The sequence below is a fragment of the Neopsephotus bourkii genome, unplaced genomic scaffold (genome assembly GCF_033783945.1).
Source record: "Neopsephotus bourkii isolate Nb327-2 ecotype Australia unplaced genomic scaffold, CSIRO-AGI_Nbou_v1 NB_1825, whole genome shotgun sequence".
Classification (NCBI taxonomy): Eukaryota; Metazoa; Chordata; class Aves; order Psittaciformes; family Psittacidae; genus Neopsephotus; species Neopsephotus bourkii.
This window is the reverse complement of record NW_026902298.1, coordinates 3589859-3615538: the sequence shown is the minus strand read 5'-3', so window position 1 is coordinate 3615538 and position 25680 is coordinate 3589859. Positions and strand designations below refer to the sequence as shown.

The following is a 25680-nucleotide window of genomic DNA, read 5'->3' as shown; positions in this document are numbered from 1 at the left end:
GAGCAGGGGATAAACTAATTTAGAGTGCCTGAATACATTACATTTGTCTCTTTTATTTCAGGAGTTGTGTTGTGTTTACATAATTTATTTATCTAAGCCATATTGCTGCAAAAAATCCCAAAGTAGGACTGGTATATAAGGACTTCTGCTGTCCCACAAGTTTGGATTTGTAATAAAGGGTGTCTTCCACAGCATATTCACAGAACAAAGAATTCAAAGTCATATACTGGATTTCACTTTGTTCCTACTATACTGTCAACACTAAGGCAGGTTTAGTTTTGGGGAGTGAAGACGTTCAGCTCACTTTTAATTTGTATCTGTAAGGAAAATTCTGCTAACTCTGCATAACCTGATTTGCCCGAAGTGAAATATTAGCCCTGCTTTGATTTAATAACAGGATGGTTGCCATAATATTCAGCATCTTCATAACACTGTTCAGTCAGTTTGTTCAAGGAGCTGCTGTTCTTACATCAAATCAATGGAGCCTTTATGTTATTGCCACATTTCTGGTTCTGCCTAATGTAGTTTTCAGACTAAGAGCCATTTTTATTTATGCTTTGGTTTTGTTTTTACTCATTCTAGATACATTAACAAATAATGGAAATATTTTATGGATGGGAAAACTGTAGGTTAAGATCTGTCTTAAAACAATCAATGCAGAAAACAGGCAATCAGACTACTCTTCCCCTTCTATACAGCAACATAATCAGAATGTAATTGAATTGTAGGGCTGGAAGAAATGTCAAGTCATCGAACCCAAGATGGCTTTGGTGAGGATGGGGCTGTGCAGGTACTACATACTGTGCATCATTCCCTGTAATGTATCTGGCCATGCAACAGCCTCACCACCAAAAGGCAGAACCAGGGAGGATGCACATTCATAGGCCAGCACTCCAGCTGAGAAGTGCTCCATACCCAGCAAAACAAAATAACCATCTATTGTGCCCTTACACAACACTGATGTTAATACAGCCCACAGTGGCAGTTTCCTTTTTTTGCAGCCACATTATCCATCCATTCATATTCCTGTGTGATCCACCCCAGCCGCCAGATGCTTTTCTGCAGTGCTATAGCTTAATTATTCCCTGCTTGTACTCATGCTTTTCATTTTCTTTCCTTTGTCTGTGGTGAATTTCATCTTACTGATATTACACTGAGTTTTAGTCTTATCCTCAAAAGTGCTTGCCACCTCACTCAGCCTTGAGTTATTCACAAACTTCACAGAACTATTGCCCAATTCATCATTCAAGTAATTCGTGAAAATAACAAGTAGTTCCAAACAGGGACAGCTCAGGAGATAAACTTGCAGGATTCCTGTTATCTCCCAGTTTAACAATTGCCATTTTCAATGACTACTTTTAGTTGTGCGCGTGATCTCTAGTAATTCCTTCTGGACTATGTTTCCCTAACCTGCTACTGAGAATGTCCCCCAAATCAAGATGCAATACTATTATTGATATCAATCTCATGAAAGAAGGAAATATGATTGATTTGATTTGCTCTTGATGCACGTACATTGGCTGCATCTTAGGGCCTTTTTATCCTCTCAGTTATTATACTTGAGTTGTTTAACTGGTCCCTGCATCCCAGTGTTTTTCTGAATATTGAAATTAGGTTGCCTGGTGACAGCATGAAGTTGATGTCTTTCCTTCCTTAAGTTTGACCCTCTTTAGTCCCATGGGCTCTTGCTTACCCTCTTATAGACCTATAGCTGATTAATAGATGAGACATGCACCATGAACCTGACACAGGTTTACCTTCTGTTTTATCCTCTGTGACTAGACTCTACACCCCAAGAATGCCCAAGACTGGATGGCACAAGCCATGCCGCATGAGTCCTTGGTGAACTTGCTGCACAGGCTGGAACAAGTACAGCAAGCAACGGAAGGGAGTCCTTCATGCTCCAACATGTAAGACCACATGTCCCAGAGTGGAAGTTTCAAAGGCAGGTTTGATTTCTTACCTGAGATATGGGGATACAGTGGATGACAGTGAAGAAGAGCAACTCTTCACTGTTCCTACTTTCTCTTGTTATTACTGATTTTAGAGGATAGGCAAAACATAGACTCAAGACCTGTGTTGTGCCACTTGTGACTGTACCCTGAAAATAAAACACTTGAAGAAGTTTATACTTACATCAGAGGCTCCCAGGATTTAGGCTTAATGAAGATAGCGATGGGATAGAGTTGTGCAACTTGTAGTCGTTTGATAGCGTTTCCTGACACATCGAGTATACAGTGCTTGCCCTGTTGGAAACAAATGAGAATGTTCTTAGTTTTGTAGAGTTTGCTGCAGATCAGCCAGAAGAAGAGAAGCAATTCTGCAACACAGTGCCCTGGAATGGGCCATTACTGGCACACCAGGGAAGGGGGACCACAGGGCATGTGCTCAACTACTCTGCGCTCTTCCCTTTGCTTCGCTGCTAATATAAAATATACATGGGAGATATTACTTTTACTGGGATGAATTTTGTGGGGGGGGGGGAGAGGATTTTCTTCAGAGATGAGAAAAAATAAGTTCATAAAAGTAATAAGATGTCTAGGTTCTTACTGGCTGATTCAGTTCTTGTTTGTGTCAAAGACTCCCTGTTTCACCTGAGGCAAGTAATTTAATCTTTCTGTGCTTTGTTCTTTTGCCTCTGTGAAAGTAAGATAAGTTTATTTACCTGTCTCACAGAGGGAAGAGGAAAGGCTGTTCTGGCGCTTACTTGAGGCACCGTGTTAGATCTCTCGATCCATGGCACTACATCCAAGCACAAAAAGTGCCAAGGATGTTGTCATTTAAAGTCAGAGACTCCAACTTTTGAAGTCACTGTAAAGCCTATAAATATTAGGATACCATTTTGCAGCTATTTTATACTTTTAGCAGAAGAATCGTGTCTGAGATACAACGTGGAAACAAAACATATATTTCATGGGCAATAAAACTAGTGGCAACCTACCCTTTCTGCCACGAATCTCACAGACTGAACACTAGTTCCATATAAATTATCGTTGTACTGCCCAGCTTCTATAAATTTGTGCTCTTGGATATCCTTTTCCATTTGTTCTCTTGAAATGACAAAATGATAATCTCTCCCATCCACTTCATAGTCACGCTTTGGCCGTGTGGTATCTGCATGAAACAAAAGACAGAAGATCAAGAAGTCTGTAACATCTAATGCACAAAATGCAGTAGTTCAGGTTTGCTCAGTGGGCAATGCTGGGTCTACCCTAAGTGGAGGTGCCCCACATCTAGGAACAGATCTTTGCCTACTACATATTGTTTTCAATGGAGTTATGACAATAAACGTGTATTTTTGTAGTAATACCTTCTGGTATTTACCTCCAATCAATAGTTACAGGCTAACATAAAAATAGGAGTTGCCAGAATCCCACTCCTTTTCAGCAGGATCACACACACAAATCTCAAATACATAATGCATTCCAGATTGTAAATCTAATCCTATTACAGTGGTAAAATTAATCACAATCCCATCAATTCAATTTAGCCTTAATTATAAACCTTAGTCTGAACTCATCTCTAGCAGTTTTAAGCTGGAGTATTTGCAGAGGCAACAGTTTTAATTGAAATATGACTGCAATCAGGGCCTGAAATAAGCACTCAGTGAGCTCTAATGATCCAAGATAAAAACACTGCTTTCAGATTAGACAATCCAGATCTACCATCAATCACAAATAACTCCAGATTTTTATTGGTGGATGCTATGTAATTCAGTTGAAACATTTTACCAATATTTCAAACTTGTATCTTAAGAAACCACAGATTAATTGATTATAAACTGAATAAATGGCTAGAAGGCTTCTTGTTTTAAAATTGGTATAGCTTTTGGGACATGAGAAGTTTGTTCCAGCCTTTCAGAATCTTTACTTATTTGATCATTTCCCCTTTTTCTTTCTGATGGACAAATGGCTTTTGAGAAACTCAGCTACATATAGTTCACAGATGCTACTTTCACAGCAATTTACTTAATGCATGGAACCAAGCTCACTCAGCTATGAAACTAGGAGCAAAATCATACTTACGTGGTACACACGACCCAAACTTATCAGGGAATTCAGATATCAAATCATCGTTGATCCGATCTTTCATAGGACCCAGGATAATCACTGGCCTGGTGTAATTAACTGAACAACAAAAAGAAAGGCACATTTTGATGATCTTACTGTCAACAACAGTAAACCTTCCCAAAGATGCACTAACCAGAGTTGTATGAAGTGAAAACTTATGGGTACATTTTATTGATGAATAATTGATTTATTGACATGGACAAGGAAAACGGAATGAGTACTACCCATTCTGCAGAGCTCTGTGATGGTCCTGCAAGTGTAGACAAATGACTACATGGAAGTATTTGTAATTGCTATTGCACAACAAAATCACACCCAAATGCTTGCAGATGGACTCCCTCAGGAGGCATGGAAAGGACAGTAGGATTTTTTTCTCCCCAGTTATATGAGTTCATCCCCTATTACATCAGGTGGATGTGCTCCCGTTTTCAGTTTCCTTCCCCTAGATTCATCTACAGGGGCTAAGGGCACATATCACATGAGAAAAAAAAAATAAAGGCATCCCATTTAACAATGTTGCAGTAAATGTAGAAAATCTGCGTCAATATTTGGCAGACTAATGATCATACTCATTAGTAAGACTATTAGGAACTGGGGGCTAGCGAGGGAGACCCTTACATCATTTGTTTTCTATGCAATAGGCCAAGTGGCCATAAAAAGGGAGCCATAGAGAATCTAGGGCTGGCACAGCAAAGCTTACTGCTCTGCTGACCCCAAATTGTGAAATGGGTAATGTAAGGAAGAGTGACAGAAAAGCAGATGAAACTTACTTTCCTGTCTTGTGACAGGTTCATAAGAAAGGATGAGGTCTTCTTGGCCTCCTGATGAGAGAAGAAAGAAGAGATTGAAGCTGACAAGCAGCACACCAAGTACAAAAGCTTGATAAAATGCTTCACATAGAGACAGACCAGGTTTAACACTTCTCTGGTAATGCTCTCACCTGAACCATTCCAAAGTCCCTCATAATTTCAAGGTGTGGAGACCCCTTTTTTCCTTCCCACCTTTTCCTGCTGCATGTTTCAATTGGTTTTGCTGAAATTGGGCTTTTCCAGTGATGGGCAGTTACGCTTCATTTCCTGATTTGATAGCAAGGCTGTTTGCAAGGATACTGCACAAATTCAAGATGCAATTCTCTTGTGTGTCCAATCGTTAAGGCTCCAACATGCTGCTGCAGGGCAAACCTACAGGCTACCAAAACTGGACAGTTTTGGTCCTTAGAATATACACAACTTGGCTGATCATCCTTCTGTGCATAACCTCCATAGTCTAGTTTATTCACAGCCTGACATCCAGCTATGAGCTATTTTCTGCCCCTTATCCTTTCCCTGAACAGAAATCTCACAATGCTGTATTTTATGCACTTACCCACTCCTGTTAGGATGCTGCTTTTTCCTCATAGTGTCATTTAGGGAACGAAAGCAGAGAAATTTGCCGTGAGAAACAAGTGGCACTATATGGACCATGGCTCTGGTGCAGGTGTACAGCCCCTCTGCATCATTTTTCTCCCCTCCATGGGAGTGCAGGAGGAGAGGGAGGAGGATTCTTCAACTTAATGCATGAATAATCCCAGAGCATTTCTCTTTCTGGGTCACTGTCTCATACTTGTTACCACAAAAGAGCTCTGGTTCTAAATATGACATAGGTTTAGCAATGTTTGAGATTGTGATTTTATTTTTACTCACTTCAGGGTTTGTCTATGAGAAGATCCACAGAGGGATTCTGCAACTAATTTAGATACTACAGAAGAAAGAATGTCATAAGGCATAGCAGAGCTTTATAGAATAGACAGAGTTGCCTTCATTTCATCTGTTTGCATGCACATGAGCTTCCGTTACATTATCTGGAGGCTGCTGCTAAACTAAAGCATGCACATACAGGGGAAAAGTGCTACCTGGTGCCTGATGGATGACATAGGTAGGATTTAGAGGGGGGCACACCTCATCCTGAAGTAGCCTGACTGCTATCTGAAACACTCTTGAGGCTTCACTAACTATATTAGCAAGATTTGTATTGGATGCTATGCTTAGCTTCCAAGAAGGTACACGATTTTTGTGGTTTAGTCTTAAGCTGACTACCACCTCATATGATGACAGATAGTTTTTGTGATATATTATGTAGGCAGCTGTGATAAATGTGCAAGAAAGCTTGAAAGCTTTTTCAAGTAAAAATAATGTAATTAAGGACAATGACAGAAAAAGCAAATAAAAACATGTATTGATCTGTTAGGGAAGACGAGACCCAGCTAGTAATGGTGCTGAAGCATCATTTTTAATAAAAGGAAGAGATTTAGCAGCTTTTGAGGATGAGGGAACATACTATATGAGAAGTGTGGATAATGGATTTTCCTCTCTATTTGCAAATGTTTGATATTTTAATGACTTGCTTAACTTTGGCTTTTTTTTTTAAATTTAGAACCCTAGAATTATTGTTATACTGGGTTTTATGCGTCAGATGTGTTATGTTTCCTAAAGTTTCCCTGGACATTTTAGGGGTGATATAAAACTCAAGATGCCCCATTCCCCTGGAGATGAAAAGATTCACCCTCTGGGCTGGATGAGGATGTGCCTGCATTGATTGCCCTCCATCCCTCATGAACCAAGACTGAAAATGTCAATCTTAGGGTAGGAGATGAAGCCATCATGTACTGAGTATGTGAAGGGAAGCCTGTTTGTACAAATACATTTGTACAAACACAATCTTAACTTGAAAATACTCATTTGAATGGCATACAGATCTACAGACAGCAATTTCAGTTAATTTCAGAAACCTATATTGTAATTACTTTTGTCTAAGGTAATCCATAGGTACCCGTTGAAGTCAATGGGTGCCAACAGATAGGCAAGCGCTTATTCTAAGACATGAGTTATCTGAGCTATTTTAGATGTCTACTTTGGGATGAGAGAGAGTGAAAAGGGTGCGTTTATCATCTCCATTGTCCAATAATGGCATTTAAACAGCAAGGTCAGATGCAGACATCTGCATTTGAACACGAGAATCAGGGTAGGTGTTATGGAGACAAATGAGCCTGTTATTTCATGGAAGTCTTGTGAAACTGTGGCAATACCGATGGCAAAGAAAGTATCTCCATCCCACTCAAACTGTCCTGAAGCTTAAGCCATTGGAGAAGGCTGCAGCAAGTAGGAAGCTTTGAGGCTGTCATACACAGGACTTAAAGATAGACATCTTCCTGAGTCAAGGCTCTTCAGCACTGAGTTTCAGACTCAGCATGGAGTGTGAGTGTAGGGAATTCTGCACCATTTCCAATGGTTTTATAAGGGGTCAGGAAGATCAAGTTCTTTGAATAGAATCCTTCCAGTGTCCAGAGAAAATCCTCTAAGACCTCAGAGGCTAATGCACATGTTAACTGTACCAGCCGGTATTCTTTAATGATCTCTACTCAGTCAGTGCTGCATGGTTCTTAAGTAGTCCATAAAGTATTAAGTATAATGAAGAGCTCTAAAGTCAATCAATAATTGGATTGCTATAAAGTTGTGATGGCTTTGAGGTGTAAGACACTGTGTGAAATTCAGCAGGACACGGGATCTTATCATTTAACTAAGCCTCATTAACTGCTTAATGAGCACAGGTTTCTTGGCTGGATCTGAAGTCAAAGAAGGCTTAGTTTTCTGTCATCATCATCTAGGTTTTGGGCTAATGTATGAATTACCTGATTACAAGGTCCTGGAGAAATCAATTTATTGGGTATTCATCTGCACAGACTGCACTGGACAGTCAATATCCGAGCCTCTATTTGGCTCAAAATCCCTTTCCTGGACCTCTATTTATGTAAGTAAACCCACAATTTTTTGAAATATGCTGATAGTTATGAAAGGCTGGAAATCCAATATGTAAAAAGATCATCAGGAGTCTGAGAATGAGCTTAAGACTGAAAGTGCTCTGTTGGCACTGTCTTTATAAGATCAATATAGCTTGTGAGGGCATAATGTTAAACTTCAATACCTGTGCCAGTTTGAGTGTGCCTGAATAATATATTAATCCTAAGGGAGTATAAGAGCCAATGTGAGTCTTAATTAATCAGTGGCCTAACATAATAATCAGATGCCTTTAACCTTGTTCTGAGCTTTCAAATCTCATTTCCAGGGTGACTTGCTGACTTGCTGACAGAGGGTAAAAAATTTTGTTTCTAAACATTTCCCTTATTTTTCACTTTTAGTCATGCATTGTCTCTAGGAAATAGGTGCAATCACAACCAGTTATGCATTTAGGCTAAATAGATGTGGTGATGTGTGCGTAATTCTGATGACAGCGGTAAAAACGTCTACTGAACTACGTGTGAGAGCATTACAACACATACGCAGTAGAGACACTTGAAAGTCATGGCCATTATGGAAATCATGTCTTGCAAAATAAAACTGATGAGTCCGTGGTAAAAAAAAAAGTATGTTCTTAGAAGCTTGTTTTGAAAAAGAAATCAGAACATTTTAAGTTACAGAGCTCAAAATAAACTTTCAATCATGTTTTGATGAGCTGGGTCAGGGATAAGTCAAAGTTAGCTGTGTGCACCCTTATAACACAAAAAGTAACTTTCTGCTAGACCAGGACTTTATATACCACTGCAAACTTGGTTTTACTGCAGAGAACAGGTATGAATCAACTAGCAACATTACAGCCTTCATGTTAGCATGGCCAGTGTGATGCAGCAGCAGCTGTGTGGCAGCTCAGCCCCTTCTAGGTCAGGCCAGCATTTGTTTCTGGCTCAAAAATCCTTTCAATCTTTTTATAAAGGACCAGATTCTGCCGTCAAATGTGTTTGTGGTTCCCATGTTAATGGATCTGAAGGTTGCCTCTTGGGATAAAGAAAATCCCATTATTGGCTCCAGCTCTTTTGCTCATTATAAACCCAGTGTTGAGAGCGTTGGCAGAAGAAACCAGGTTTACCATCTGCAACAGCCTTGTTGCTAAGAAGTGGTCAAATAATTTTCTCTTGAGCCCACACAGGACTTTCAGTTATATTTCTATTATATTTTGAAGTAAAAAGTATCTGATTTCTGTCAAGAAGTTGATATTGTAACCCCTAAGCCCAAGGCATGAGCAATAGTTCAGCCAAATACTCATTTAAGCAATATATTCTTCTAAATAAATATGAATGCATCAGAATATCTCCTAGAAAAAGCCCAGTCAATTTGTGACTCCTCTGTTAATCACTGTCCAGGGCACAGCCTGTACAGCTCTCAGGAGCCTTCAGCATCAGTTTGTGCAGTTGTACCCCTGGTTTGGAATGGTTCTAGGTATGATCAAGCAGTACAGGTTTCAACACTAACTACTTTCCATCATGAGAAGCAAAAGTTAGAGAAACATGTTAAAACAATTGCCAGAGACCCACTAGAAGAAATGCAGAACACTTCACTCTGAACTCCAACTGCCCTGTTTTTATAGGGACAAATATGAACATCTGCAGGGGAACACATGGCGCTTGTTGGTGATTTCTTATCTGCACACTTTTATTTGTGCAGGCCAAGGTTTCAAGAATCATAGGATCATGGAAGCATAGAATCATTTAGGTTGGAAAAGACCTTTAACTTCATTGTGCCCAACCATAAACCTAATACTGCCAAGTCCCACTGAACCATGTCCCTAAGTGCCACATCTACACATCTTTTAAATACCTCAAGGAATGGTGACTACAGCACTTGCCTGGGCAGCCTGTTCCAGTGGTCAACAGTCCTTTCAGTGAAGATTTTTTCCTAATCTCCAATCTAAACCTCCCCTGGTTCAGCTTGAGGCCGTTTCCTCTTGTCCCATCACTTGTTACTTGGGAGAAGAGACTGACCCCACCTCACTCCATCCTCCTTTCAGGCAGTTGTAGAGAGCAAGGTCCCCCTTGAGCCTTCTCTTCTCCAGATTAAACCCCCCATGTCCCTCAGCCGTTCCCCATCACAGTTGTGCTCCAGGCCCTGCACCAGCTCCGTTACCCTTCTCTGGCCCTGCTCCAACACCTCAATGTCTCTCTCATAGTGAGGGGCCCAGAACTAACACAGGATTTGACGTGTAGCCTCACCAGTGCCCAGTACAGGGTATGGGATGATCACTGCCCTGGTCCTGCTGGGTACACTATTGCTGACACAGGCCAGGATGCTGTTGGCTGACTGGGTAAAAGCTGCTCATGTTCAGCTGCTGTTGACCAAAAACCGCAGATCCTTTTCCAACCATCACCTTTCCAGCCACTCTTCCACAGTATCCCACAATTCAGAAACAAATGAGGCAGGCAACCCCTTTAGTCCTGCTCATTTACTGGGGAAACAGAAGAGAAAAGGGGCAATGGGGCAGGGCAAAACCCCATGCAAAACCCTTGAGATCTCCAGTAGTTTTTAGTTTGCTCCCCTTGAATTTTTCAGCTTCACTTGTTTTTCCCCTCTTAGTATGCCCCATTTCGTGAGCGCACAGGCTGAGGGCTAGTTGAGAGTGCAAGTCAACACATATGGTGTTCTTGTAAAATAACCTGTAGTGCCTCAAGTTGTGCACACAAATTCTCCTCTAAGTGGCACTACATCACCCTATAGAACAGCTTTGCAGCATGGCTGGTTCCAAATAGAGTTAAAACAAACTTGGTTCTGTGGCAATGACTGATGCTGGACCCTGTTCCTAGCTATGCAGATGCAAACAAGACGAGCAGAAACAGTAACTTCATGCTGTCTTAATCCTACCAGGAATGAGCTTTACCTTGAGCACCTATTTTTTTTTTCCCTTTCATATATAAGAAATAAATTAGAAGGCAGTGAGGAATAAGCCTTTAAGAAATGTTCACAGATCAGGTCTGATAACTACTCTTCCCACATGGATATTGATAGGCTTCTGCTGTGCAGTGTCCTCTCTCAACAGTCTCACAAGGTCAGAACTGCAGTGAAATAAGACAACTTCTTTATGACAGGTCTCATCTCTCTTGATGCCCTCACAATTTGTTAACTGCTCTCTCTGACCACCCAGTTTTTGTTCTCCTGTTTCTCATTCTTCTCTGTTCCCGAGTTGTAACTTCTCTGGGGAAGATTTGCTGCTATTAGTTGTGTGATGGGACATACTGTTGACATAGGGTAGCTACGCTAAGTCATACCTTCAAATGTCATGTCAGCACACACCAGTGAATCCTTAGCAAATGGAATTAGGCACTTTGGGCACTAAGTCCCAGATTTTAAAGCACTCTTATTTAGCATAACCTAAGATCGCCTTCCTCTGCTGCTAAATGAGATAGCTCTTCCATAGGCACAGTAGGAAGCCCTGCCTGCACCTTCTCCATCAGGCAACAGTTGTTGGACATAGCAGTTGTGTGTGGAGATCCATCCAATAGGATATAAGCTGGATGCTGCTGGGGTGAGATAAGAGCTTGCCCAGTCGGAAATCACTCAAGGACAGTGCCTGCCATGGGTAGTTGTTACCCCAACACTACATTTCCTCTTAAGTATCTATGTTCCGGCTAATTTCTCCAATTCTATCCCCTTTTGCACCTCAAAACATACACTTTGTTTCAAGCTATTGCACAGCCAGTGAGGAATTGGCTAGCTGGCCTGTCTTATGATGAAATTTGGGAACTACTTTTTGTTTGGCTGCATCTGGGCACCCCTGTGGAGTCTCCTGTTTGGGAGCATGCACTCAGCCACCAACCTAGATTTTCCTCTGGGCTTCTGCCCTGAGCTCACCCTGTAACAAACACACCCAGCAGAGATTTGACTCATGCATACCTTTGAAAACGTAACCTATTGACTCATTCCTGGCTGTGAAGCCAGTCTGGGGAAAGAGCATCTTATATTTCAAACATAACATCCTCCTCCCCTCCTAAGTAAAGGATATCTTAAAAATAAAGCAGTTCAGAATTGGATCTTGGCAGTTCAAGAGCACCTACTGTTTTCTTGTGACTCTGGCAATTGCTTTCCAAGGAAACCTTTGCAATACAAGAGAATACATACTAATTTACCATTTCTGAATTGCATTAGATTAGCTGTTTTACTGAAACAAACCAATGTTTATTGACAGAGCTCAACTGCTATGCACTATACCAAGGCTAGTAAGTATGAGGTATGATAGCAATGATTACCTGAATGTATGTGGGTGCTTAGCACAAGTGCTGAGTGACTGGTGGAAAACTTGATTTGCTAAGCAAATGGCTTGAAAGAAATAAACAACTTGGTGATTTAGTAAGCAATCTATAATTTTAATGACCTTTTATTACATTTCCAGTCATTTATTTAAGGCCTTATTTTTCTGCTTTTCAACACTTTAAGAAAGAGTTATATTGGTTATATTTTTTGTGTATTACTAACAGTTACCCAGAACAGGCAATCTTCCTCTTGGCTATATGATCAGATAGAGCCTGTAATTCAAACCAAATCAAGTCACAGGGTTGTGACCTCCACTTACAGGGAACCGGTGACATTCAGGGGCAGTGCCTAAAGGGTGAACAGTCTATCTTACCTTTTTCTGAAGACTTCAATATGCATTAGGAAATCTGTACTGCCAAAATGAAGGGCTCAGAAAAATTTCAGGAACTGTTTCCTAGCCCTTTATGCAGGTATGCAGAATTGCAAGTAAAAACTGTGACCTTGTAAAGAGGATGCCTTTTGCAGATTTGACTACAACTATGTAGTAATTTTATTCTTTAAAAGATCATCAAGAAACTGCCCCCTCCCTGCTGAAATAAACTTCTTGTCACTAAACTAAATAATCTTGACTTTCATAGCGTACCCAAAGCCAGGTTTGGTTTTATGTCCCCGAATACATTCCAAATAACAACCTTCCTCCTCTTATAAAGGTTGCCAGTTTTCTTTTATAGCTTTGTATTCAAGATGCGGTCGTAAATTTGAATTCCAAGCCATTTGCTCCAACCGTCTTTTTAGCATTAACAAAACAGCAGCAAGGGGAGAAACCAAATAAAAGAAACAAAGAGAACAAGCAATGCAAAGTAAAAGGACTCTAATGAAAGCAGTAACTTACTGTAGCTACTTTCACTATCGCTGGCATTAGAAGACACATGTTCTGCAAGAACAGTACAGCAAATTAAAGAACATAACCAAGCACCACAGAGCTGCAGAAACTTAAAAGAACTGCCACGGTCATGCAAAGGGAGTTGTGCAGAAGGGAAATCAAAACTGTGCAGTGACATCCCCTGAAAACTCTCAGAGAATTTACACCTGTAAAATGAAAGCTTTCTCTCTTGTGATAGAAAGAAATAGAGATACGTGCCATGGCAAAGCCATGTCTTTTCTTGATGAGACAATTAAATACATCTTGGGTAACTTAATTTCAAAGTATATTATGGTCCACTTGAATCTCACTGATGTCTTGAGTAATTTTATGAAACCTGAGTGTCTGCTTATATTATTCTGCAGTATCTCTAATATACATCATTAATGCATTGAAGCTATTCCTGCTAATCTTCTAACCTGTGTCCATCTTTAATCGCTGTGCATTATCCTAAAGGGTTAACGCATTAATATAAAAATGGTTTTGCTATCAAATATTGTCACTGTATCTGTTTTACCCTGTTCAAAATGAAAAAAGACAAAGCTAATGACAAAACTAAGAAAATAAATGGAAAAAGAATCTTTCTTCAGGCTTTGTCTAGCCTCAGGATTTGAGCCAGAGTATGAAAACCTTTATGAGATGAGTCTGGATGGTTGAATAGGGATATAAGAACTATGATGATGCGTCAGAGTTGTGGTTTGGCAAGTCTGGTTGTCGTGTTTCTATGATCATATTATTCAAAGGAAGAGGCAATCTATATCATGTGGAGCTGCTGTTCTAAAACTGTCAGCAGACTGTTTATGGTCAGTCAGACCATGCTGTATGGTCTCCAGGAGGTCTGCAGAACCACATTAAACAGTGGCTTTAATAGTATTACTGGTAGAAATGCTGATTGCTTTGCACCTGAAAGATCATTTGACAGCTGAAAACTCTTCAGTGGGTCTAGGACCCTTAGAAGTCAATGGCATAATGGATATGCATTTTGGAGTAATCCTGGGTTAGTGAGAAAGCCACAGTGGTTAAATGGAGAATGGGTACAAATAAACCACCTCCTCACAAAGACCAGGAGCCAAAATTGGTTCAATATTTGTCATTAAACCAGTGGGCAGATTAGGCTATGCATGACCCACAACACTATCCCACAACTGCTTCTAAACATTCCCAATGAAAGAGGGAACTCTTCTAGCAAAAGCTAAGAATCCCCTGGGATGAACCCAAAGTAGACCCCGCAAGAATGCCATGAAGGATGACTATGTGAATAGTGCCAAGACCACTTCTTCCCTGCAAGGTGCTATGTTTGCCACCCACATCAATGTAATGGCTTAGGATTCACAGAGTGGGACTGATGGGGTTACTGGAGCAGCAGAAATGGAAAGGGATGCTCTCTGATAAAAATAGTGATGGAAAACTTTGATCTCAGGCTTAGCAAGAAGCTTTTAAAAATTAAACTTCTATTTTGAAGAAAACAGTATACTGACTCTTGGACATTTCATATCAACTTAACAAGGTTTCTGTCAAACTAATATGCTATAGGGACCCTGAAGAGCTTTATTAGACAAGAACAAATATCCTTCATAGTAAGAGCTGTCATTAAAAAGCGTATCTGAGTTGAACATTAGTGAAATTTGGATGGGCAGGTATGTCTGGAGATGTGGCAGTAATTGAGAGACAGGGGCAATATTAGTAGAGAAACTAGAGCTGTATAATACCTCTGTGCTACTTTTCCCTCAGCAATTTGCAGATTTCAGTTCTCTCCTTTCAAATGGTGGATGTTATGGAGATTTGTCTTTGTAAGCACACAGATATTCAGGAGAGTTATCAGATCAAAAGTATTCTCTTTACAGGAACGATCTGCATTTGTTGCTAATGAGCTACCATGACACCTAAAGTAACTGCATGTTTAAAATTCAGGTGGCAGTGACATTTGCTGTCTATCACTGACAAAACTTGTCTGGTAGAACTATTCTCCATACAAGAGATGAAGCTTTCATCTTTAAATTGTCACCTACTGGATGGCTTAAAGGTAAACCATTAAAATGTCCCTTCAACAAATGAGTCAGAAACAGAATAATCTTTAAAACTGTGTGCATGGATGTGCATTCCTGTAATTAAAAAGCACATATAAAACAGTAGGCAATGCAATGTTAGCATTCACACACATTTTGCTCCAATTATTTGGTGCTCAAGAAAAAGAATAAGAAAAGACGAAGAAGCAGCCAAACACATGCAAGAGGCATTTTGTTTAAATGATTTAGCTCTGGATACAGAATATAATGTAGTTCATTATATAGAAATCAGCTGCAAATATTTCACTCTATACAAGTTTTCTGGTCTAACTTTTGAGGAAGCAAAATTGTTTCTGGATAGTTATCTAACATGTTACTGAAATGCCACGTCTTGAGACAGGATTGCTGCATCAGAAAAAGAAATGGATTAAGGTTGTATGACAGAGAATAGGTTGGTAATGGTAAAATGTATCCAAAATTAGCTTTGGTGAAAGCATGGTCTTCTCTAGCCTGCAAACGACTTCTTCCATTAATAACAAACACTAATCTAAAATCCAGCAAAGTAACAAACACTCCCATGCAAAAAGCTGAAAATGCAGAAGCAACAGCAGAGACTGATTTTCTATTGATCTCCTCAGGATGTGATCGAGTTAAAATGTTTAGCTTTCTGTTTAGATGGAGAGGGAGGGGTTGTTGCTGGAAAGAACAGTCTAGGCAGCAAAACGAGTTCTAGGTATGCTGCTCTACAGAACTGCCATGATGGGAACAATAACATACTGTCAGAAACAAAAGGTGTTATTACAAAAGAAGTGGAAGTGTCTGCTCGATACACTGTATGTTATTTAATATCATCATGCAGAACAAAATGATTGAAACATCTTTAATGCATTCACAGCTGGGTAACAAATAAAACTCTTTTATCTTGTGCATGCTAGGAGTGGAGGGTCCTCAGAGAAGGAACAGAAGCCAAAACAAAACAAAACAAAAAGAGATTTACAGTGACCATTCCTGGGAACTTACTCAGAGTCTTTGTTCCATAACCGTCGTCACCTAATCCGGGGATGTCCTGCACGGAAGTCCCCAGAGAGAGCAATGAGAAAGGAAGAACAGCCGCAGAAGAGGAAGGAAGAAGTCAGTGGAGTTGAAATGGATACTACCATGACTGACCATGTTGATTGAGCAATCTGGATCCCTGCTTTTTCTTTCTGAAACAACTTTAGACCCACGTTCTATGGGAATGCAGCCAATGAAAGAGGCAGTGACCATGATACATGGCTCTTGGAGCTATGGAGGAAGAAGGAATAACCAGATAAATACAGTTCCAGAAATGATCCTCACATGATAAATTTAGGAGGGAATTATTGTGGAAAAAAGTTAGCATTTGGCTTGGAACTATGTTTTTAATAATGCTGGTTCTCTATACAATTTAAGCAAGCAGTAAATGCCTGGTGAGGTAGACATTCCAAGATCTGATTTAATTCTTTAAGCTGTTAGCATGGTTGCTTCATTTAATTGTTAAACTTTCAGTGAAGCTGTCTGTGGCATTCAACTTGGTGAATGTCAAAGGCAAAACAGATTAGAGCAGACCTTTTAAACAGTGATAATTTAGTATTGTGAAAGAAAGCATTATTTTGAAACAGTTCTTATCTGGGAATATTTAATCAGAGACAAATTTGGATTATGACATGTGCCACAGCAACTTTGAGAAGCCACATTTGATCTTCCAAAATTTAAGGTCACTGTCTTATTCCTCTGAAAATGATGTTTCCAGGGATGGAAGGACCAGCTGGATCCAAACTGCAATCACACATTGGTCACAGTAGTAATACCTGTCCTGCCTGCCTACGACACTTATATGCCTAGATGTGTGGGATACTGGTATCATGCGTGTCACCCATTTTTTGTGCTGCTGCATGTGACATCGTCTCCAAGAGTTTACTTACGTTCTGGATCACTTGTTTCCTGCTCACTCTGCTCCTTGCTCTTGTAGAATGGGAATTTTCGTGAAAAGATGAAGTTCTTTTTACGCTTGTCATTGAATGACTGTGAAGGAGAAAAGGCATGGGGCAAAAACAGGGACGTCTAATTGTTGTCACACTCATGCTGACAAAACAACTAGTTTGTAAAAGTGGAGAGAACTGTAGTGACTCAAATCAGTCCAAACCAAGCAGCTGCAAAGAATCAGAGGTGGTTGTGGTCAGGTCTGCAGGTTGAAGGCAAAGCCTCTGGAGACTCGATTGATTTGATTACAGAGGTCTCAAAGTATGACCTTAGTCTCCTCATTTGGAAACTATTGTGTCTGGCTTGTTCAGATGAAGGACTACAGATGGCTCAGCATGCTTTGAGATCAAGCCACTCATCTTTAATCATTGCAGACTGTGCACAGGATTAATTAACTGGCTGAAAAAGAATAGGCTGTAAAGAGGAAAGTGGGCTCTTTTGATTTGCTTGTAGTAGCTACATGAATTCAGCCCTCTGCCAATTAAAATCAAACCTTTTTTTTTTTTGGTAACTGCTTCTGATTTCACAGTGTTTCATTTGGCCTCTTAATTGACAACTTCTTAAGTGTCTTTTAATGCTTTTTTTCTCTCATAACTTTTAAAAATAACATTATTTTATACACATATATTTATTCATTTGGTTCCTCTGGATATGCTTTTAGTTTTATGTGATTTAGAGATGGAATTCTGCTGATAAGCAGTATTTCAGTGCATGCTGAGCAATATGTATTGCTTGAATTCTTCAAACGGGGAATTAATATGGAAGAAATTCGGGTTTTTTACATGATAAAACCTTTGACTTTACAGATAGCCACTAAGCCTCATGGTGCTATGTAAAAGCAGGGTATGCCTACTTGAGGCATTTATTTTAGATACTAAATGAGGAGTTAAGGTCCCTGTTACAGTCAATTGAGAGCTGTAGATAGTGCTTACACTAAGTGATCTACGCTGTCCTTCAAGCAATGTCCTACACTGTTTCCTATACTGAACATATGTAATGCCCAGACATGACCTTACAAGCAATCACCTCCAGGAGAGCAGAGACCATCTTGACTTTTTAAAGGACCAGTCTCATGTGTTTGTCATTACTCAAATGAAATAGAACCAGTATTTGGCTCCAATTCTGAACTCCAAATTCAGAACATCGTTTATTTTCTTACATTTTGGAAGCACAGCATAAAATGTGGTTTAGAATATGTATTTCTGAAAGACATGAAGTTAGGTCCTGAAAGTCTCTATTAAACCAGTTGTCTACTTGTGTCACAAAAGTTTCATGCCACTTTTACATTTCAAGCATTTAAAAAGTTCAGTAACTGAAAAAGAAAAGGAACAAAAAAAAAATTGCACACATTGAAGAAATGATCCATGAAAATCTCTCAGAGTATGTAAACATTCAATGTGAAATTAATGTGGAGGTCATGCACAAATAATCCAGACAGCATGCAATTTGAAAACAAAGCAAATATGAAAGAAAGCCAGAGAAAGAAATGCACATGAAGTTTTAAAGTAATCTATGGATGAAAAGAGGACTGACATGCATGTTACATCATTTTAATGACCTAAAGGATATAATTAAATTAAAATGTGTTTTCTGTGACCATTTCTTTTAGTTTTCCAAAGAAAGGAATGTAGCATGTCAACATTTCCCATTGTGAAAATGTTTATCACGATTCATCTGAATTTGACATTGCAATACTATATCAATATAATTTAAAAGGAAAAAACAATATATACACAATAACACTTCAAAAAACAAAGGGATTTTAAAATGATAATAACTTCATTACCAAATTCCATTTCACTTTGGTATTAAGGAGCATGTTATCAAATTGATAAATACACATTCTGTGCTTCACAGAGATTATACAATAAATAACACTTATAAGATTCTTTTCCATTCCCCCCAACAGTCTAGAGCAAAAACTTCATAAAGTCCATTTTCACCAGAAAAGCATAATCTTATGCATGATTTAACAGTATATACCAAATTAAACTGATATATTGCAGTACTATAAAACCTTTTCTCCTTTTGCAATTTCTAGTACTGGGTTGTCTTTTTAATAAGATATCATTCCACTCCATTTAGACAATCAAAATCTGGCAGTTCATAGCAGGTTACTATTATGTCCAACTGTGTCACTGCATTTACACTAGTAAAACTCCTTGTTCCTAAAATAGAGTGGACTCTTAGTTTATTAATAGACATAAGCAAATGTTTATGCATGTGCTAATATTTCTGTAGATTAATCAACGTGTATATTCATGTTAATGACCATATGTACTATCATAGTGTAATCAGAGGGTTTATATTTAACATAACAAAGAAATAGTAAAATATAAACCACTGAAATTGGTCTGATCCTGAAAGCTTCTAGAAATAATCAGTCCTTGGCATTAACTAAATGGGCTTACCAAGTGTTTATCTGCTTGTACATTAAGTGCACGTTGCTTTACAAGAACCAAAGTAAGGAGCCTTGATTTTGGTTTTGTATCCAATATAAATGTGATTAGACTCAGGCTAGTGGTCTCTGCTTTAAGGATATGAAATCCTGCAGAGGCACCCAGCAAAATGCTTCTTACTGATACTGCAATATGTATCTGCAATGTATATAACGAGATAAGAAAGCTGGCAAAGAGGGGAGAGGGAGACTCATACAGAGCAAGCCGTATTTTTATTGGGCACAGTGTAATTCCAGATTTTGTTCTGTTGGTGGAATGAAATAGCTGTAGGTACATCATATAAACACAGACTGGTTTGGGCTGGAAGGGAGCTTAAAGCTCATCCAGTTCCAGCCCCCTGCCACAAGCAGGGATGCCTTCCACTAGACCAGGTTGTTCAAAGCCCCATCTAACCTGGCCTAATAAGAGAGAGATATTTGCCTACATTTCTCAGCCCAATGCAAAAGTTGCATGCAACTGGGATTGAAATTGTGATACCAAGCTTAGGCTTGATTCAACAGTCTTTATGAAGGCAGAGTTCCTGAAAACCAACAAAGAAGTGCCTGAAAATGCGTTCCTGTATAAGTTACCATTTCTTTGCCATGAATACTGTAAAACCCTGTAATGGCAACTAACTTGGGCATTTAGATTGCAGTGAAAAACCTGTACAATACATTACTTTTATACCTCATTGGCATCAGTTCACACAGACTACCCCTAACCTAGGAACTGGCATTAGAAAGGACTTTGAATAGACAAGTGCCTAAGACTAAAAAGCAAATGAAATTTTCAAGTGCTGTTTGGTAACTGGGCAGTGAGGGTCATTCTTCACAACATCTCAACTGTGACAAGAAAAAGAGTTTTCTCAGTAAAAAAGGTGAGAAAAGCTTTCACCGATGTCCTGGCTTGAATCCTTTTTTGTTCCTACTTAGGTATAGCCTGTGTTTTGAAGAAGCCAAGAAAAATTTGATATGCACTCTTGTTTGACCAAACATCCCCAGATGTCCCCAGTTATGTAAGTCTGGCTTACACATGGCTTCCACTTCCCTGGTTGTGACAGACATGAAGACACTGTGTGTTTCTTCTTCTTAAGAACTCCCTTTGGTATTTTTTTGTGCCAACATCATTTCTGTAACCTAAATGCTTTTCCCTGTGTGCAGCAGCCATATGGATGTTCCTAATCAGCTAATCGGATAGCATTTTTACGGAGGAATTCTTTATGTAACATTGAATAAACAGTCCAATTTCAAAATTTGCTTTATAGTGGTAAACTTCACAAAGAAGAGTGTATCAGTAATGTGATAGTTGTACCATACTGCAAGCCATATTGTTTACTTGGAGCTTCTTCCCAATTTTAGCTGATACATACTCTTTAGTGCAGATGTGCTCTTGACAGCAGTTGTCCTCTTTACACTTGCAGAAGAGCCTATGTTGGGCAAGATTTCTTTTGATGCTCTAAAAGCTCTAAAAGCAACTACGACTTCTAAAAGCCATTAAACTTCTAAATATGTTGGGAATGCTTTTTCTGTTTCATTCAACCGACGTTAATCCACAGTCATGAGCTGGGAACCAGTGTTTGGGGATCACTTGGGAAAAAGCTGTTCCAGAGCACTGGCTGTGAAATTCTTTTAGACAGGGAGTAGGTGAATTTAATTTACCACCTATTTTTAGGAAGGTTTGAGCTAAGCTTTAGCCTCATTTTTGTTATAGATTTATCCATGTGAGTCTTATTCTGAGATTGCTCAAGCAGCATATATAATTTCGTTCATTTTACTCCTCATCTACACTGGCTCTTTTATTCTTTAATACCTTGTTTTGACCTAAATTAAATGAAAAGCTTTCACTTATGCACATTTCTACAAAAATCTACAAAATTTATCATTGACATTATGTCCCTGCAATCCTTTTCTCTATATTTAATTCACACTTTCATTCATTTAATTCATACTTTCTATATTACAGACATTCTTTTACTCTGTTTGAACACTGACTTTAATAGAGGTTTGGGCACTCAAACACTGTTAAATCTGTACATGTTAGATCTCTCCCATTACACTGAAAAGTCGCACTGTTACCAGGAAGAAAAGTTTGGGACTGTAACATAGTGTTTTTTCTCATTTCCATCATATTTGAAAAATCGTGGCAGTCAGGTGAAGCTTCCGATGACTAGAAAAAGGGAAATATAACCCCCATTTTCAAAAAGGGGAAAATGGATGAACTGGAGAATTACAGATGAGTCAGTCTCACCTCTGTGCCTGGCAAAATCTTGGAGCAGATTCTCCTGGAAGGCATGCTAAGGCACAAGAAAATCAACAAGGTGCTTGGTGACAGCCAGCATGGCTTCACTAAGGGGAAATCCTGCCTGACCAATTTGGTGGCCTTTTATGATGGGGCTACAGAACTGATGGACAGCGGTAGAGCAGTTGATGTCATCTACCTGGACTTGTGTAAAGCATTCGACACTGTCCCACACGACATCCTTGTCTCTAAATTGGAGAGACATCAATTTGATGAATGGACCACTCGGTGGATAAAGAACTGGCTGGATGGCCGCACACAAAGAGTTGTGGTCAATGGCTCAATGTCCGGCTGGAGACCTGTAATGAGTGGTGTCCCTCAGGGATCAGTGTTGGGACTGGTCTTGTTTAACATCTTCATCGCTGACATGGACAGTGGGATTGAGTGCGCCCTCAGCAAGTTTGCCGATGACACCAAGCTGTGTGGTTCGGTTGATACGCTGGAGGGAAGGAATGCCATCCAGAGGGACCTTGACACGCTTGTGAGGTGGGCTGATGCCAACCTCATGAAGTTTAACCATGCCAAGTGCAAGGTCCTACACCTGGGTGGGAGCAATCCCAGGCACAGCTACAGGCTGGGCAGAGAAGAGATTCAGAGCAGCCCTGTGGAGAAGGACTTGGGGGTGCTGGTCGATGAGAAAATGAACATGAGCCGGCTTCAGTGTGCGCTTGCAGCCCAGAAAGCCAACCGTATCCTGGGCTGCATCAAAAGGAGTGTGACCAGAAGGTCAAAGGAGGTGATCCTGCCCTTTTGCTCTCGTGAGACCTCACTTGGAGTATTGTGTGCAGTTCTGGTGTCCTCAACATAAAAAGGACATGGAACTGTTGGAACAAGTCCAGAGGAGGCCACGAGGATGATCAGGGGACTGGAGCACCTCCCATATGAAGATAGGCTGAGAAAGTTGGGGCTGTTCAGCCTGGAGAAGAGAAGGCTGCCTGGAGACCTCATAGCAGCCTTCCAGTATTTGAAGGGGGCCTATAGGGATGCTGGAAAGGGACTCTTCATTAAGGACTGTAGAGATAGGACAAGGGGTAATGGGTTAAAATTTAAACGGGAGAGGTTTAGATTGGATATAAGGAGGAAGTTCTTTACTGTTAGGGTGGTGAGACGCTGGAATGGGTTGCCCAGGGAAGCTGCAAATGCTCCATCCCTGGCAGTGTTTAAGGCCAGGTTGGACAGAGCCTTGGGCAACATGGTTTAGTGTGAGGTGTCCCTGCCCATGGCAGGGCGGTTGGAACTGAATGACCTTAAGGTCCTTTCCAACCCAAACCATTCTGTGATTCTATTATTTCAAAGTTTTCTATCACCTCTTTGCTTTTTTAGGGGGGTTTCCACATAGCAATTCCAACTGCATGATGAAGTTTCTGAAGAAACAGCAAACTTCTGAAGAGCATCCATGTTAGTACATTTGCTTTCTGTGAGAAGCTGTTTTGCAGTTACCATGGCAGCATGGTCAGCGGAACATGGGTCAAACTGCACTTTGGGATTTTCTGCCTCATTTTCCCATCTGCAGTACCAGGACCACAGCAATGTCCTCTTTACAGGCACTTTGGGGGGACTAAGTCATCACTGCAACCTGGTAGGCACTATGAGACCTCACTATCACTGAGGCCATAGTAATTTATTAAGGGAGATGAAGTATACTGAAGTTAAGTGGCTTGAGCAAGTTAAGAAGAAAGCCAAGGCTGCTGAGCCATTTTTGCTTTCTTGCTGTAACCATAAACTTGGCCATGGACAGGGTTCACACAAACAGAAAGCTCTTACTGATGTCCTTAGAGACATACAGAAGATAAGAAGCTGTTAGTGGCAACTGTAAGCCTAGTTACAATATACAGTGACCACGCAGTATATCTTTCATTCTCAGTCTGGCCACACAGTTACATGCTGGCAAGCAACACTTGCCAACTTCTCTATGGCTTTTTATGAGATGCAGGGGGAAGAATGTCCCTGTTCTGTTCAACCTTCGATTTTCTTAGATTCTGCAAATATTTAGGGAGTAAGAAAGGAAGGCTTGGGCTACAGTCATTCATTACTGAATTTCTGCACCGTGATCTGTTCTGGTGAGAACAAACTGGGTGAGAAGCTCAGATGAAGATAACTCTGCTTGCTTAGTTTTCCCATGAAGCTGCAGGGAGATTGGAATCTTAGATCCAAAATGAAGTACAAGCCTGATGACAAACTCCATGCTGTCACTGTCTAGCTTCTACAGACAAGGGCAGTGTTGCTTAGTATTCACAAGTATGAACTTTTGCTAATCTGTTTTTAAGACCGACTTAATGCCACTTGTCAGCCAGCAGCTCCATTTTAATTCCTAACAAAACAACAGTTTAAAGCAACACAAAATACCAGGGGAACAGAAAGACTTAAAAGAAAGCAGGTAAAAGCAGTATTTCCAATTCTTCATACATGTATTTAACTGGATGCAAGGTATGTAGGGAGTACTCATCTGTGCTCATTTACACTGCATCACTGTCAGCAGGATTGAAACACCTCTATAAAAACCTTGTGTATGTGACAGCCAAGGTCATTGACAAGTATCTGAAGGTTGTACACAAAGAGGGTGGGAAAGATTTGTTCAAGCAGCAACACTGAAATTAATAGTGTGAAAACAAGAAAGGGCAAAGCTTCTTGACAGTGAAATCAATTTGGATGTAGAATAATCTGCCCCAAGGGAAGTGCAAAGCCTAGATCATTTTCACATTTAAAACAAATCTGCTGTTCTTAAGTACTGTGGGGAGTAACACTGCAGTACTGGGAGAGAATGGGGCGGTGAAGGGAAAAGAGCTAAAGAGTAAGCCTTTCCCAGCTCTAATGTTTGTGTTTCTGTGATGAGATGCTCTCAGATCCAGCTAGGATCCAGCATGGGGACACACATGAACCTGTCTCAGCATCCTTAGTGCAACACTGACAAAAGAGCCTCAAAGATAAGTGGAACACTGGTGCTCACTTGGCAAAGTTTTGGGACTGTCACATCATCAGACCAGACCCACAGTCTTTTCTACTGTGTACAATGTAGGACCTCTATCTGCTTGATCTTCAAGCCCCAGTTTTGGTCAGATATCATATCCTTTTCTTAACTCTGATTCCCAGTTGACTGCTGGTGCTTCTTCAGATTTACAAATGAAACTGAGGGTTTGGGTCTCCTTTGTGCAATCTTTTGAATTACTCTCACTAATAAATAAAGCTGCAGAAGGTTTTAGCTATCTGTGGTGTTAAAAAACCCATTCTCCTTCATCACTGCTTTTTGTGGAATCATTTATTTGTGCAAAAAAGTGCTGTGCACTTGACTTGTGCAAGTGTAAATGACTGTGTGGAATAGACCAAGAATAAGATGTATAAAGATCTTACACTTATTTTGTGAAGCAGCATTGGAGAAAGATTTACAAAGCCTACATGTTTTCAAACTATTCAGTGAAAGATAACTGGAGCAGACTTCCCTAGAACTGTCCTTTCAAGTTAAGAGTGTTTGTGCTCACTGCTGACTGGTGTAGCAGGCTGAGTCATGGCACAGGTCTGGCTCAGGTGAATCACACCTGGGTCATGGTTTTCATTTAAAACATTGATTTGTTTAGGACTTACAGCTAAAATTTTGAAAACGAAAGGCATGGGTGAACAGAAACAAAGTCAGTCTCTAAGAGACTGGTGTGAGGTTTGTGTAGGAGGTGAAGTTCCTACATCTCCCGGTAACGCATCTCGTGCTACCGGTCTCACAGGCAGGATATCAAATTAAATGGTCTTTGGCATTGACCAAGGTTGGTAGTTCCTTATCATGTCCCAAACGGGGCCTGTGAGTCACTAAGTTGATCATAACTGAACTGCTTGAATTTGAATGAGCCAGAAATAAAGACGTGAGACTGCGTCATCTTGATGAGTGCTAATGCTTAACTCCACTCT

The 25680-nt window shown here is 40.1% G+C and overlaps 1 protein-coding gene across 39 annotated transcripts in view; it reads right to left on the bottom strand.

Moving 5' to 3' along the window:
• Positions 1-25680, bottom strand: part of DLG2 (discs large MAGUK scaffold protein 2) — a 1002605-nt gene that overhangs the window by 7821 nt on the left and 969104 nt on the right. For 24 of the 39 annotated variants that reach the window (XM_061343348.1, XM_061343335.1, XM_061343334.1 and 21 more), the window contains 6 exons: positions 16993-17092; positions 13014-13055; positions 4841-4891; positions 4026-4127; positions 2942-3114; positions 2137-2246 (listed from right to left, as the gene is read on the bottom strand). In XM_061343348.1, coding sequence (XP_061199332.1) covers positions 2137-2246; positions 2942-3114; positions 4026-4127; positions 4841-4891; positions 13014-13055; positions 16993-17092 — 578 coding nt within the window. Of the gene's footprint in view, positions 1-2136; positions 2247-2941; positions 3115-4025; positions 4128-4840; positions 4892-13013; positions 13056-16069; positions 16116-16992; positions 17093-25680 lie in introns of all 39 variants that reach the window. The other 15 variants (XM_061343350.1, XM_061343351.1, XM_061343342.1 and 12 more) reach the window with 3 other exon arrangements.